Source organism: Poecilia latipinna, unplaced genomic scaffold (genome assembly GCF_001443285.1).
Source record: "Poecilia latipinna isolate Pla-1442-1.1 unplaced genomic scaffold, P_latipinna-1.0 Scaffold560, whole genome shotgun sequence".
NCBI classification, from domain to species: Eukaryota; Metazoa; Chordata; class Actinopteri; order Cyprinodontiformes; family Poeciliidae; genus Poecilia; species Poecilia latipinna.
The window spans coordinates 126,403-140,397 of NW_015113176.1; the positions used below are offsets into that span (position 1 = coordinate 126,403).

General features: G+C 41.4%; 1 protein-coding gene across 6 annotated transcripts in view; it reads left to right on the forward strand.

Moving 5' to 3' along the window:
- Positions 1-7,431: 7,431 nt before the first annotated feature.
- srgap1b (SLIT-ROBO Rho GTPase activating protein 1b) overlaps positions 7,432-13,995 on the forward strand; it is a 30,086-nt gene continuing 23,522 nt past the window's right edge. For 4 of the 6 annotated variants that reach the window (XR_001426122.1, XM_015041625.1, XM_015041628.1 and 1 more), the window contains exon 1: positions 7,432-7,876. Coding sequence is in view for 5 of the 6 variants with exons in the window: in XM_015041625.1 (XP_014897111.1) it covers positions 7,810-7,876 (67 nt within the window). In the remaining variant the exon portion in view is untranslated. The remainder of the gene's footprint in view (positions 7,877-13,995) is intronic. The other 2 variants (XM_015041626.1, XM_015041627.1) reach the window with 2 other exon arrangements.

Below are 13,995 nucleotides of genomic sequence, written 5' to 3' on the forward strand. Positions count from 1 at the left end.
AACAACATTAGCTAGAGCTAACGACATTACTTAGAGCTCACACCATTAGCTAACAGCCATTAGCTACAACTAACACCAGCAGCAGAAGTTAATTCCATTAGCTAGAACTAAAAACACCCAGATGTATTTTTGGCAACAAGTTAATGTCTGGAAAACCTCCGCTAAGATGTCACATTCGAGTGGAGCTGTTACCTAGCAACCGTATCAAAGCCCAGCCCGTTACCTAGCAACCCAATCAGAGCTCCAGCATGTTTGGTCAGCTGGTTTTAGCATTGAAGGCACTGTACAATGGCTGCTGGAAAAGACTTTGTCTGATTAGGTTCTTTCATTGGGACATTTTTCAGTTATTTTTTTGTTTTTGGCTAAATAAAACTTTACTTTCCAGCCTTTGGGACAGACGAAACAAAGGCCATACGAAGAATAAATTCAAAGTAAAACCTGCAGTGAACCGCACTGCTAAAGCACACACACTTATCACCTCCACATGCACAAAGCTTTTCCACCATCAGTCGTCCCTTCTGCCGGCCTCCTTCAACACTTTAAGGAAGGAACACGAGGAGGAGATGATTTAAACCTAATAACTGAAAGAAGTATTAATTCCTTTCTTTCTGCTCATGTCTTGGACGCAGCTGGAACATGGCAGCATAAACACATTCCACGCAAATTAGTGACATGCTTCTGTAGTGAAACGGCTGTCTGGCTTTAATTTGTGAAATAAAACAATGCAAGATCTAAAAAAGCTGCAGAAAGTTTTTAAAAAACGTGAAGCAAAGGTCTTTCAAGCATCCTTTGAAATCTGAATCTGCTTCGCTCTTCAGTAAACATTTTGTCTGTGTTTTTATTGAAGGTAAAAGAAAATCAATATGTCTCTTACAAAAACAAAAATCTCCAGTTTAGATGTTTGATTTGTTACTTTTCAAAAGATAAAATAACTTGTAAATCTTCATTTTTTATTAAAACTCTTCAGAACATTTTAACTGTTTCCTGACGAGGCTTTCGGACTCAGACGGCTTTGATTCTGGTTTCAGTTCTTTGTGTTTGTTATTGGAGTCGCAGCTAATTTACAGAAGCAGAGAATAAACCTGCTGCTGCTGCTTCGCCTCTTTCCAAAGCCTGCGATGGCGATTAAAGTGTTTAATGTCTGTTTTGGGAGAGCTGCGGGGTTTTCAGGGGAGGATCAGCGCGGTTCTTAAAACCCTTCTTCACCTTGCGCCCAGATTATATGATCTGACATGATCCGTGTTTGATCCTTGCTTTATTACAATCGCTCTCTCGGGAAGCGGGCGAAACAAGAGTAGCCTCAGGGAGAAGTTTACTGACTGAGCCCCGGCGTGGGCAGACCCTGAAATAAACCCCAAGGAGACGAGTTGCTACAAAGCAGCAGCTGCACGTCTATAGTTTACTGCTTGGTTCGAATTACGAGGATAGAAACTTCTGGTTGGAGGATTTTTAAGAGTCAGGTTCCAAATTATTGTTATTGACATCATATTTTGGAAATATGAGTTTTAGGATGCTTTCATGTTAATCCCGTTCCGGTCCGTTTGTCTAGAAAGTCCGGTTCGTTTAGCGAGTGTGAATGCTAAGCTAACTCTGGTCCGCCAGATGATCCTGGTCTCGGTTCGGTTGAAGTGAACTTGGTTTGGTTCCAATGGATATTAAAGGGACTGGAGACCGCTCCAAAAGCGGGAAGTGGACTACAGAGCAGGGCATTCTGGGTAAATACAACCAAAACAAATGTTGTTAGCCTAGCGCTAGCAGCAGAAATGGCTCCTCGTCTTTAGGCAAAGACTAAAGAGAAATCCTCCAAACGCTAAAATCTGACACGTCCATTTTGTTTCCATTTGGTGAAGAAGGAAATTGTTCTCAGTGTCTTCAGAGGTTTTTGTGTCATTTCCTTCAGTGGTTCTTGGTGCAGCGCCCCCACAGGCCAGGAGGGGAACAGGTGGTTTGACTCAGCAGAGAGAGAAACACAGCAGCTGGAGGTGTTGAAGTTTTGATCTCAATCAAACTGAATCTACTGGACTACCAGGAGGGAAAACATCCTCCTGATAATCTCAGGACAAATTCCTTCATTTCCCACAATCCAAATGGATCCAGGAAGTCTGATGAACAAGCTGAGCGCGTGTTATCAGTTTCTTCCACCGCACTGTCTGGGCCCTTCGCTGCTTTTAAACTAAAAGAAGCAAACATTCAAAACAAATCACTCTATATGCATTTCACTTTCACAATTCAATTAAAAGCCTAAAATTAAATCTGAAAATAATTCCCAGGCCCATTCAAAGCATAAGTTTGGCTTCTTGGAGGATTTGGCCAAGACTGGAGCAGATAATCTGTTAATGATCCCGTTATCCATCACGTTCCTTCAACAGATTATCGGAGTTCAGCTCAAACAAGCAGCAGAGAGGAATCGCCCGGCGGCGAGTGACGCAGCATCCTGCAGCACACAAAACACACCGAAACTACGGCAGCACATGAGTTCAAGGCAGGAAGTGTGTTCCTGTGTGCGTGGGTGGGATATTATCTTATCAGTCAGGAGCCTCGTTGCTGGAGGTTTAATGTCCAACTGTTCAATTATGGTCGTTTATCATCACAGAGCGTTAAAAGCTGCACAAACCGCCGCTGCTGCTTTAAAGCTGGAGATAAATCTGACAGTAATAAGTTTTTCTGCTCCGTCTGAAATGCTTTTCAGACGCATTTTTCATCCTTTTCAGACAGAAACATGAATGTGGATTAATGGATTTCTGCCACAGAGCGCAGCATGATGTTTGGATGTCCTAATCAAATACTCTGCTGCCGAGTTTCTGCCACCAAAGCGTTGGATTTTTTTTTTCTGTTCATGTTTCAACTGAAAATGCACACAAGCTGTTGGAAGCGCTTCAGTGAGGGCAAAGCTGCAAAAAGCGACACAAACAAATTACGCAACAATGGTGGAAATGTGGACCGTCTTTGTGAAGAATGAAAAAAATGACAAAGAGGAGGAAAAATGACCGCACATGAAAAAAACCTGGTGAAAACTGCTCACAGATGCAGCTGGAACAAAAAACAAGACGAAATCAGAAGTAAAATACAGAAAAATCATTATGTTATATCAACAGGAAGCAATTAAATAACAAAAGAAACACACAACAACAAAACCGGCGGAAAATAACTGGAAAACAGAAACTCGGCTACTGAAAGAGACAGAGAGAGAAAAACAACAAAAACTAAAACTACATGTCAGAATTAATAAAATTACAACTATAAAGTCAAGTTATCATAACAGATTAGATTATTATCTCCAGATTATGTTTTAACAGGGATAGTTTGGCACCCTGGCATTAAAGAAAATCACAAAGACTTGTGAAGATATGGAGGAGAAATGTTTGAATTACTGTTGAGACTGAATGAAATCATCTGTTTTCTTTTTATTAGAGCTCAGAAAATTCATGGCTACCGAAGCTTTGATGTCTTCTAGGAAATTAGGCGAGGTCAGACGGAGGACGAGCAGAAATAAATCAGAGAGTCGTCTGCAAAACGACGAATAGAAAAGGCTTTCTGTACAAAACAATCGAATGTTAAACATGTAATTCCTCCTCATTACCGGCACTTACATACCAAAAATAAAAAATAACAACATAAAAATCACTAAAATTCCCTTCGAATGTGAAACAATGCACCAAGTGATGCGTCTAAATGGAGATAAAAAATGGCAGAATATGCTAATCGCTAACTTTAGCTAGAAAATTGTGGACCGTCGAGCCGGATGAACAAAATACATAAAATGTCATAAAAAAGTTGCTTAAATGGAGAGAGCGTAAAAACTTTTATCTGATTTTCTTTAAAGTGCAACTACAAGTGTGACAACGTTGTTATAACTAAAACTAACAAAATAACAAAAACTGTAATTGAGAAAATTTCTCTTAATTGAAATAAATAAAAACAAAAAACTATAACTAACTGGAACAGTGAGTTTACAAAACTAAAACACACTGAAATTATTGATGTAACATCCTTCGATTTTGTGTTTATTCAGAAAATAATACAAAAACGTGTTTTATTACTGAGTTGTGTTTTTTCAGCCAGCTGACAGGCTGTGCGCAGCAACAGATTTCCAGACAGCCAATGAAACCTCTTGTTGCTACGGTTACCTGGATCTCATTAAGACTGGTTTTTGAAGCTCAAGGTCGTTAACTCTTTGTGTCCTTGAGGATTTGTGACGTTTTGCGGTTCGCCGGCGCTGACTCGAGTTTTTCTGACCAGGACAGAGAAGGCTGAACAACAGGAAGCGACCAGCAAACAGAACCATTAGGTCTCGGGTTCCACCGTGGAAACACAGGCTATGCATAGCTGCAGGACACTAACTTCATTCCATACGCTATTACCTTAGTGAGGCTCCTGATCATATCTGCTCGCAAAATTAGGCTGTTTGTTACGGGAGCGGCTCGAAATGTCCTTGAAGAGGAGACGGAGGGCCGGTCCGGAGGAACCATCCCCAGAGAAGGTTTGGCTCATTTAGCTTTTTATAAGCTGTTTTCCAAACAGATGGTGAAAGAAAAACACAACTGCAGAAAAACAACTTAATAAAGAGAAAAACTTGGAAAATAACAAACACAATAAGAAAACGGACATCTTAGAGAACGTGTGCCAAACCCAAGGCTCGGGGGCCAAATACGGCCCGCCGTAGCTTTTTATGTGGCCAACAGTCAAACCAAAGCAATTTTCATCTGTTAGCAGTAAAGTTACCCCAACCAGTCCCTGCTGTTTTTTGTGATTCCATGATCTTGGAAATTCATCCAAAAGCAACAAACCTATTCACTTTTTCATGCTAATACGCAATGGTGAGTTTACTGAAAAGTAAGAAAAAAAACCCATTTTGTTTCAGTGATACTAACTCAATGGAAGAGAACTAGGGGGGGAAATCGGACTTTTTTCACAGAATTCCAACTTTTTGTCAAAGTTTAGATTTTTTTCCCCCCCCTAATTTTTCTCAGAATTTTGACATTTTCACAGAATTTTACTTTTTTGTGAAAATTCTAACTTTTCTCAGAACTGAGAAAAAAAGCAATACTTCAACTTTATTCACCTATATTTTAACTTTATAATTGACTCATATTTTTTTCTTAATTTGGGCCTAAAGCAGTTGTAGTATTACGAGATTGAAGTCACAATATTACAATGTTTAAATGTAGTTTTTTGTTTGTTTGTTTTTAGCATGGCTCCACTTGACAACAGAACATATGAAGTAAAATAAGTATTAAGGTTCAGTTTAATAAAAAATAAAAACAGAGCTTAGCGGTTCATAAATGACCCAACAGGCCAGAAACACTAAAATGTTTTATAGAGTGAAGTAGATCCCTGGGTGTTGCTTTAACTTTCTCTTCCAGGTTGGCTTTTGTAATTTGTTTTGTGTAAAATTCAACAGTCCCAGAAGGAAACGGAGTAAAAAGCGTTGCAGATTCGGTGTGTAACTGCAGCTCAGTCATGGTGGGTTCATCTCTCCGCCAGGATCTGCAGCCTGTTTCACTGAGAGGCTTTAAGAGCCACCTGCTTTCATTGTCTGCGGGATGCGGAGAAGTCTGCTGCCCTCTGGTGGCGACTCAGCAAACACACAGTCTGTTCATCGTGAAGCGAACTGAAGAAGTTATTCAATGAAAAGTCTGATCAAAGTCCGCCGTTCAGACTTTGATCAGTTTGACAATTTATATTTCTGAACATCAACTGTCAGAACAATTACACTAAAACTGACGTCACTAGTGGGGCGATTGGGGCGAGTCACTGCACCGGCCTCCTGACCTGAGGTGACCCCAGACTTCATCTCCAACACCCACTCTGCAAACAGCACCCATCTCCCCGAACGATTCTTCAGCACCTTAACCCAAACACTGAGCGGGGCAGAACCAGTGAGCAACGTGACCTTAATGTTCCCATTAGTGACCTTAACAGCCATGTTAGTTACCTGAAGGCCTGTTAGTGACTTTAGCAGCATAATTAGTGACCTTAATGGGATCGAAAGTGTGAGTTACCTTAACAGCCCTTTAGTGACCTTAGCAACCTGGGTTGTGTCCTAAGGTAACGAACGGGTTTTGGCCCGTTAGTGACCTCAATGGCCTTCACAAGTGACCTTAACGGCGTAAATGTTGACCTTAATGGCCCCATCAGTGACCTTAACAACCCTATTAGTGCGACTGCCACCCATGATCAGGACAGTTCCCTTGTACTTCAGCTCTTGTGTATATCCGGTTTTCTGTGAATATTATCGCATCCTGAAGCTGAGCAACGACATCAGCACAATGCAGGTGATATGAATTCAGACTGTCATGATTCATCAGTTTCCACCACTACAGAGACTTTTAACACATTCTGAGGACTCGCACTCTTTTGTTCTGCCAAATCAGGTTCTCAACTAGAACCAAACATTAATTTAATTGAATAGGAATTAAACTTTTCCAGATTTTTCTAGACTGAACAGAAAATCAGCTTCAGAAGCTTCCAACCCACCTGCTGCCAGCGTTGAGCAAGCTCTGCTCCGGTGATTCTTCACCATCCCAGAGGAAACTCTGACGTCCTGAAGGTCTTCCTCTCTGCAGCGTAACATTTCAGAAGAAACTCGTGGCTCATCAATTACAGCAATAATATGAAGCTGTAAAGAAAAACAAATTCAGATTTTTGGATGTTTTGATTTTTTTTTATCTGTAGGAGATGAGATTATTGAGTAAAGGTGCATTTTAAATGCAGTTTTGTGGAGATTCACCTTCCAGCAGATAACTGCTCTAAACATACAGCTAGAGATGTTAAAGACGGCTTAGAAGCTTGGGTTGTAATGGCCCAGTCAAAGCCCAGACCTAAGAATCTGTAGCAAGACTTGAAAAGTGATGCTCACCATCAAATCTGCAAAGAATGAGCACAGATTTTCAATGTTCCATCGAACTTTCCCAGAAGGTTATATAAAGTTTATGGTTGGATTAAGTCTTGGAGTTTTTAGATTTAGATTAGATTAATATTTGAATCATTGCTTAAAACAAAACAAACAAAAAAAACCATTGATAAAGTCTTTCTGGAACCGCATCTCATTGTTATCAAGTGTTTATATCGAGTAGCGGTGCTGATTTCAGGGTTTGAACTGTTGCAGTACCCACTTTGACCACCAGGTGGCGATAAAGACCCATTTCTGAGCTCCTGTTAGGATTTGAACTGTTTGTAATTCACACTGTGACATGTGCTACTGATCTCAGTCTCATTTACGGCAGCCATGTGTGCAAAAGGAATCCGGTTTAACAGACCACAAATGACAAAACATCTTCTTAATTTAACGTAAAAACATTTTTATTTACAATGATTAAATAAAAATACTAAATAAAGGCGAATTAAATTTAAAAATGATTTAAGTGAGAAGGGAAAAAAAGACCCTCTGAGTGCTCTGTGACTAATTGGCCTCTTCGGCTGTCAGTCACGCCTCTAACCCCGCCCACGCCGCCGACACACCCATCTCCCCACCGGCGTTTTTCATTCATTTCGTTTCCTCTGGTTTTATATCTGCGTGGGTAAAAAAGGTGACGGCGGGGTTAAGATAGCATCAAAAAGAGTACTGGGCGTGCGCGCGCGCCTGTGTGTGCACGTGTCTGTTCTTCCTCTTCCTCCCTCCCCCTCTTCCTCCTCAGCGTGGAGGTGCGAGGCCACTACTGGCTGTGCGGCTGCGGCACTGGATGGATGTGAGGAGCATGTGTGCGGGTGAGGGAGCCTCGGGCGGAGCACACGGAGGGAAATAACTTGGATTGTTTTTTTAAATATATTTCGGCAGTCCGGTTGATCGGTCACCTCCACTAGGACGAGATGTCAAACTCAAACAAAAGCAAGAAGGACAAAGAAATCCTGGCAGAATATGAGAGCCAAGTGAAAGGTGAGGTCATTTTTTTCATCTTTGTTGCATTTTTTGCAGCTGTGCATGCACCTGGCTGCAGCGGTGGTGCACATGCACGCGTGTAGGGTGTGATTTTGACACCTCACGGTGAGACGTCAGGATTCTGGGTTCATCCTGAGTGCTGCATGGCGCCTCAGGGAAGGAGGAGGATGATGAGGATGAAGAGGTGTGTATGTCTGCTGCGTGTGTGTGTGTGGTTTTCTCCGGGAATCTACCTGCAGACATGCTCAGGTGAAGTCACGCGATGACCTTTACATCAAAACCTGGCAACTTAAATCACCTCCACCCATCATTATCCTCCATCTTCCTCTCCTCTGATTGAGTGATTGGCTTTAATTGGAACCAGATCGAGGGGCCACAGCGCACCGGGGGGAAGCCGCCTCGGTCCAAATGTATGGATCCGCTGCTGTAACTATGTGCTTTCCAAGTCTGCCTCGCTGCTCCGGCTCCTGATTGGTCGGTGCAGAAGGTGGTGTGTAATGTATACACAGGGGGTGGCCGCCGCTCCCCGAGAGGGGAGGTGAGGTGAGGTGGAAAGGTAGAGGGCTGATTATGCACAGAGCTGACAATACATATTGGCGCTTGGAGAGCCACTGAGCATGCTCCCGGCGGCGGCCGCGACACCGCCTCGGCCTGAATGATGGAGATGAAGATTGCGCTAATGAGAAAATGCAAATGAAGACGAAGAAGTAGACCTAAATGGAGAGTAAAAGGGACGCTGCAGATGCTGTAGTTTCTGCGCTTGGGTGGATAAATGTTGAGCGAACGGGTGAATGTGACATTTGCTTGGCGTAGATCGAAAACAGGGATTCATTTTTGCTCAAAGGTTATTTCTAGAATTTTTTTTTAAAAATGTCTGAGTTTCAAAAGTCAAAAATTTGCTAGAAAAAAATCAACTCGGTAATCAAAAAGATTTGAACCAAAAAAGTGAACTTCTGTCTGCCTGCAAACCCGGGTTCGGTTCAATGCACACGTGAACAGCAAGCTGACCGGAGACCGCTCCAAAAGCAGGAAGTGGACTACAGCCCAGGGCATTCTGGGTAAATAAAATCAAATAAAACAAATGCACTGGCCTAGCGCTAGCAGGAGAAATGTCTTGTGGTCTTTTGAAATCCTCCAACCGTTAAAATCTGACGCCTCCATTTCTGTTTCCATTTGGTGAAGAACCTGTCCTCAGTGTTTTCTTCAGGTTTTTGTGTCATTTCCTTCAGTGGTTCTTAGTGCAGCGCCCCCACAGGCAAGGAGGGAAACAGGTTGTTAAAGGGTTTGGTTTGAGAAAGAGAAACACATCACCTGGAGGTGGAACAGATGGTGAAGTTTTGGTCCCAAATTTAACCGAATCTGCCAAACTATCAGGTGGGAAAACAGCCGTTGAGCAACCTGTTCCCCTCCTGGCCTGTGGGGGCGCTGCACCAGTAACCACTGAAGGAAACGACACAAAAACGTCTGAAGACACTGAGCGCAACTTCCTTCTTCACCAAATGAAAACTAAAGTGAAGTAGAAATAGATCCTAGCAGTATTTCTCTTGACTACAATCCATTTCTTCTGCTTGCATAGCGTGTTTGTTTAGGTTTTATCTACCCAGAATGCCATGCGTTGTAATCCACTTCCTGCTTTTAGAGCGGTCTCTGAACAGGACTTGTAGGAGAACATCTGATGTTTGTGACTTTAAGCTGAAACCAATTATGCAGGTTATGCAGCAGGACGATGATCCGAAACCAAAACAAGAAAAAACCCCCAGCAGCAACAAGTGGGGGAGGCTCGGAGCTGCATTAATTAGCTTCATACAGATGCAGAAATCTCCAATCATTCTTCCATATTATTACAAAGACGTTTTGTAGATAATTTCTAACCAAAATGGCGACTTGATCAGAAAATTCCTCATTAGATTCACAGGATTTTGATGCACAACATCAACTGTTGGTTTTAGAAACTAATTACAGAAACTTCATCAGCAGCCAATTAAAGAGGCTTCCAGGAAGACAGAGACGTCTGAGAGCGAAACAATTACCCCCTCCGCTTTATCAGGATATCTGATGTAGTCAGACAAAATCAAATCAAATCTTAGAGAAGAATTGGTCTTGAGAAACGAGGAGACAAATTAAGCTTTTTGTTTGAGTCGTATTTGTCGTTTTCTCACACCAATATTCCTCATTATCCAGTTGTATAGTTTTCCGTAATGTTGCTGTAAGATTCATGACATTTGTATCATTTTTGAACAATTTCTGTACAAGTTGTAGTTTTTTTAAGGAACTGTTTCATAACTACAGTAAATAACTACATTCTGTCAACATAAACACAATCAGGAAGACTGAATATAATCCAAACTGAGTAAAGTTGAAAATTTGGCTACATTTTATTGTAGGAGCTCAAATTTTACCTGTAATTTTTTTATATATATTTTTTTTTAATATTTGATTTTATTCAATTGAAAAATACTTCATTTGTTCTAAGAGAAACTAAATGTCGTAACTCATCTCATCCAGGAGTCGTTGAGGATGGTGATGCTATGGCAGCAAGGTTCTCCAGCAGCAGTCAGTCTTTCAACGAATCCAAAATGGCCTCTGACCAATGGCAGAGCTCCGCTAATCCACCTCCTGGGCTTTTGCTGAACCTTTTAAAGTCTTGGTCTGGTTAGAAGGGGATACGATCCTTGATCATCACGATGGATGGAAGGTTTGAACTTCCTCCTTCGGGGTCATAGTTCAGGAATGATTTGAGCTTTTGAGCTCCCAGTTGTAGAAATGGATACACTGTTGCCACGGTTACGCGTCATAACTGTCAAAGTAAAAAGGTTAAGAGCAGCTCCACCAATCCAGGTCTGGAACTCTGATGCATATGAGACCGCTCCGAAAGCAGGAAGTGGACTGCAGCGCAGGGAATTGTGGGTAAATATAACCGAAACAGATGCTAAGCTAGCACTAGCGCAAGTGGAAGAAATGACTTGTGGTTTTTTAGCCAAAGACAAAAGTAATTTGACGCCTCTGTTTTTGTTACATTTCACGAAAAGGAAGTTGCGCTCAGCATCTTCTTCAGAGGTTTTTGTGTTGTTTCCTTCAGTGGTTCATGGTGCAGCGCCCCCACAGGCCAGGAGGGGAACAGGTTGCTTAAAGTTGGTTTGTGAAAAAAAAAAACCCACAGCAACTAAAAATGCAACAAATGTTGCAACTTTGGCCCCAAATCAAACCGAATCTACCGGACTATCAGGAGGAAAAGCAACTTTAAACAGAATTAAACACCAAATAAAAAGGAGATTAAAACAGGAGAAAACCAATTAGACGTTTGCATGAATATAACCCAAACAGCGTCTCTGCCTGGCTTTTATTCTTCGATGTTTCGCCACGCTGGCTGCGGCGTCCTGACGGCAGCTCGTCTGATCAAAGAGGCCGAGTCTCGCCGTTCACGGCGTAACAAGGAAGTTTCCAGGAGGAGCGACTTCAGAGATCAAACAGGAAAAGCACAGTGGATTTCCTCTTATCTCCTCCAACAAGCTGTGATCCAACCGATGAGTTTCACTGATGTAATCTCCTCCTGCTCTGAAACACTGAACCGAATTTTTGTCTTATTCACAGGAAACGAGCGTGCTTTTGTTTTAATTTCATTGATGAGGAGCCGATTGAGCTCAGTTCATTCTGATTTTCTTATCTGCAATTCTTTGTAGCTTTTTAGACTATTAGATTCTCGTTTTTTTCTGAAGTCACGTTTTTCAGCCTAAAGCCAAATCCTGTGGCGTTTTCTGGATTGTTTCTACAGTTTAATAAATAGTTTGGAAGCAGCTGCATTCCTGATGCCGGGGTGTTTAATTTGACTAACATGTTTGTCTCTGATGGGAAATTATGTAAAGTGGAGTGAAATTCTCACATCATTTTGTCGGCGCTCAAGTTTGCATTCGCAGTCTTTGATGTTGGGATTGAAATCCCAGATGAAGAGCAAACTGGGAATTCAGGGAACATAGAGCTAAAACTGAAATACATCACAGCTTGTTTCTGTTTCTGACGGTTACAAGTGAATTCGTTGCATTATAGAGAATTACAATATCATTTTAGAGAATTGTAATATGAAATCTTGAACCAGTTTTTACAGTTTTTCACATTTAAGAAAGAATAAAATTCTCTTTTCAGAATGTTTTCATGTTATTTTCTCTTTGTTCCCAGTTGAAAAGTTGTAATTTTGACTTGGAAAATCAGGTTTGCCAGGCAGTATCAAAAGTTTTTAGCATTTTTGATAGTTTGCATCTCCTGTAGCAGTCAGTATTACAGCAAATCTGAAAAGGCCTCTGATCAAAGACATTTTGTTGTATTACAGTTTGAGGAAGAAGCTCATGGTTGTTTGCAGGGAGACCTGAAATATCTTTCAAAATTATAAATGTGAATTTATAAGCTAACTTGAGTTAACATCGTTGATAACAAATTTATATTTTATGTTTAAAACTGAAGCAAGCCGATTTTTACCTTATTGCTTCATAATAAGTTGATGAGTTTTAGTCAATTGATTTAACTTTTTTCATGATTAATGTAGTTGGTCATAAAAAACAAACAAATTACAACAAACCAAGATTTTGAGTTTATTTTCAAATTAAAATAAAACCTTAAAATCATTTTTAGATGTTCATAATGAAGCTGAATGTTTGGTTTTAAATTTATTCCTCTGTCGCTGCAACAGAGAAATTCAATCAACAATGAACAACAAGTGATTTAGCATGTAGCATTATTGCAAACAGCGCTATTCTGAACAGCTTGTGTGGAGGGAAGATCCTCTCTTCAGATCTATGAGCTTTATAAGCTTAACTTAGAATATTTATTCAAACATTAAAACCAATAAAAACCTAAAAGTCAGTTGGGTTGGTGAGGTGTGAATGCTAAGCTAACTCTGGTCTGAGTTCAGTTTAAGTGAACTCTGATTCAGTTTGAATCCAAATGAGAACGCCAAGTGGACTGGAGACCACCTAAACAAATGCGATAGCCTAGTGCGCTAGCAGGAGAAATGTCTTGTGGTCAAAAGAGAAATCCTCCAACTGCTAAAATCTGACACCTCCATTTTAGTTTCCATTTGGTAAAGAAGGAAGTTGCGCTCAGAAGTTTTCATGTCGTTTCCTTCAGTGGTTCTTGGTGTAGCGCCCCCACAGGCCTGGAGGGGAACAGGTTGATTTGACTCAGACCAGAGAGAAAGAACCACAGCAGCTGGAGGTGGAACAAATCTTACAACTTTGGTCCAAAACCAAACCGAGTCGACTGGACTATCAGGAGGAATAACACCTTAAGAGTTGAAAAAGCTACAAATAATTACAGATAAGAAAATCAGAATAAACTGAGCTTAATCAGCTTCTCATGAATAAAAGTAAAACTAACCATGGGTTAGTTAGCTTCCAAGCTCACAGGCCAAGTGGTGTTTGGCTCCTTTGTTTTCTTTGTCTAGATATTTATAATTAATAATCCACCAAATGCTTTAAAGAGAAACATTTTGATCAGACTGATCAGCTGCTTTAAACCGTCGGACAAATAAAACTGCTCTAAGAAATAAAGCCTCCAGATTTCCTTCTGCGTTTCAAGTTTCAGGAAGACATCCATTTATGATACGAAACCGTTTCAGCCTCCGACGTCCACAAGGCTGGCGTACGCGAGCGTCACGAGATGGCAGCCATTTTAATTTACTAAGCAAAGAAAGGCGAAATGATGCCAGAATCAATAAAACACTCAGAGTCGCATCCAACAAAAGAGTTTTCACAGACTCGGCAGTTTTCCACAGAGATCTGGAAGCCGTGTGCAAGTCGATGGTGCATTCGCAAGCTCCTCACCTTCCTCATCACATGGTTCACACACTGTGTGTGGTTACCAAGACAACAGGTAGTGGAGTGGATGGGCTCTCTGGGGACTGCTGAGTGTGTGTGTGTGTGTGAGAGAGAGAGAGTTCAGTGCTCGCTCTCTCTGCTTTGCTGCAGAAAGATCGAGCGCTGAAACACGGCGAAGCAGCGAAGCATGCAGCCAGGCTTTACCACGCTGACTACAAGTCTGTGTGTGTGTGTGTTTCTCTGCTGCCTTTTCATTTCGGTCACACGATTAAGTCCAAGGTGACTCCTGGGAGAAAAATGGACAGCCTT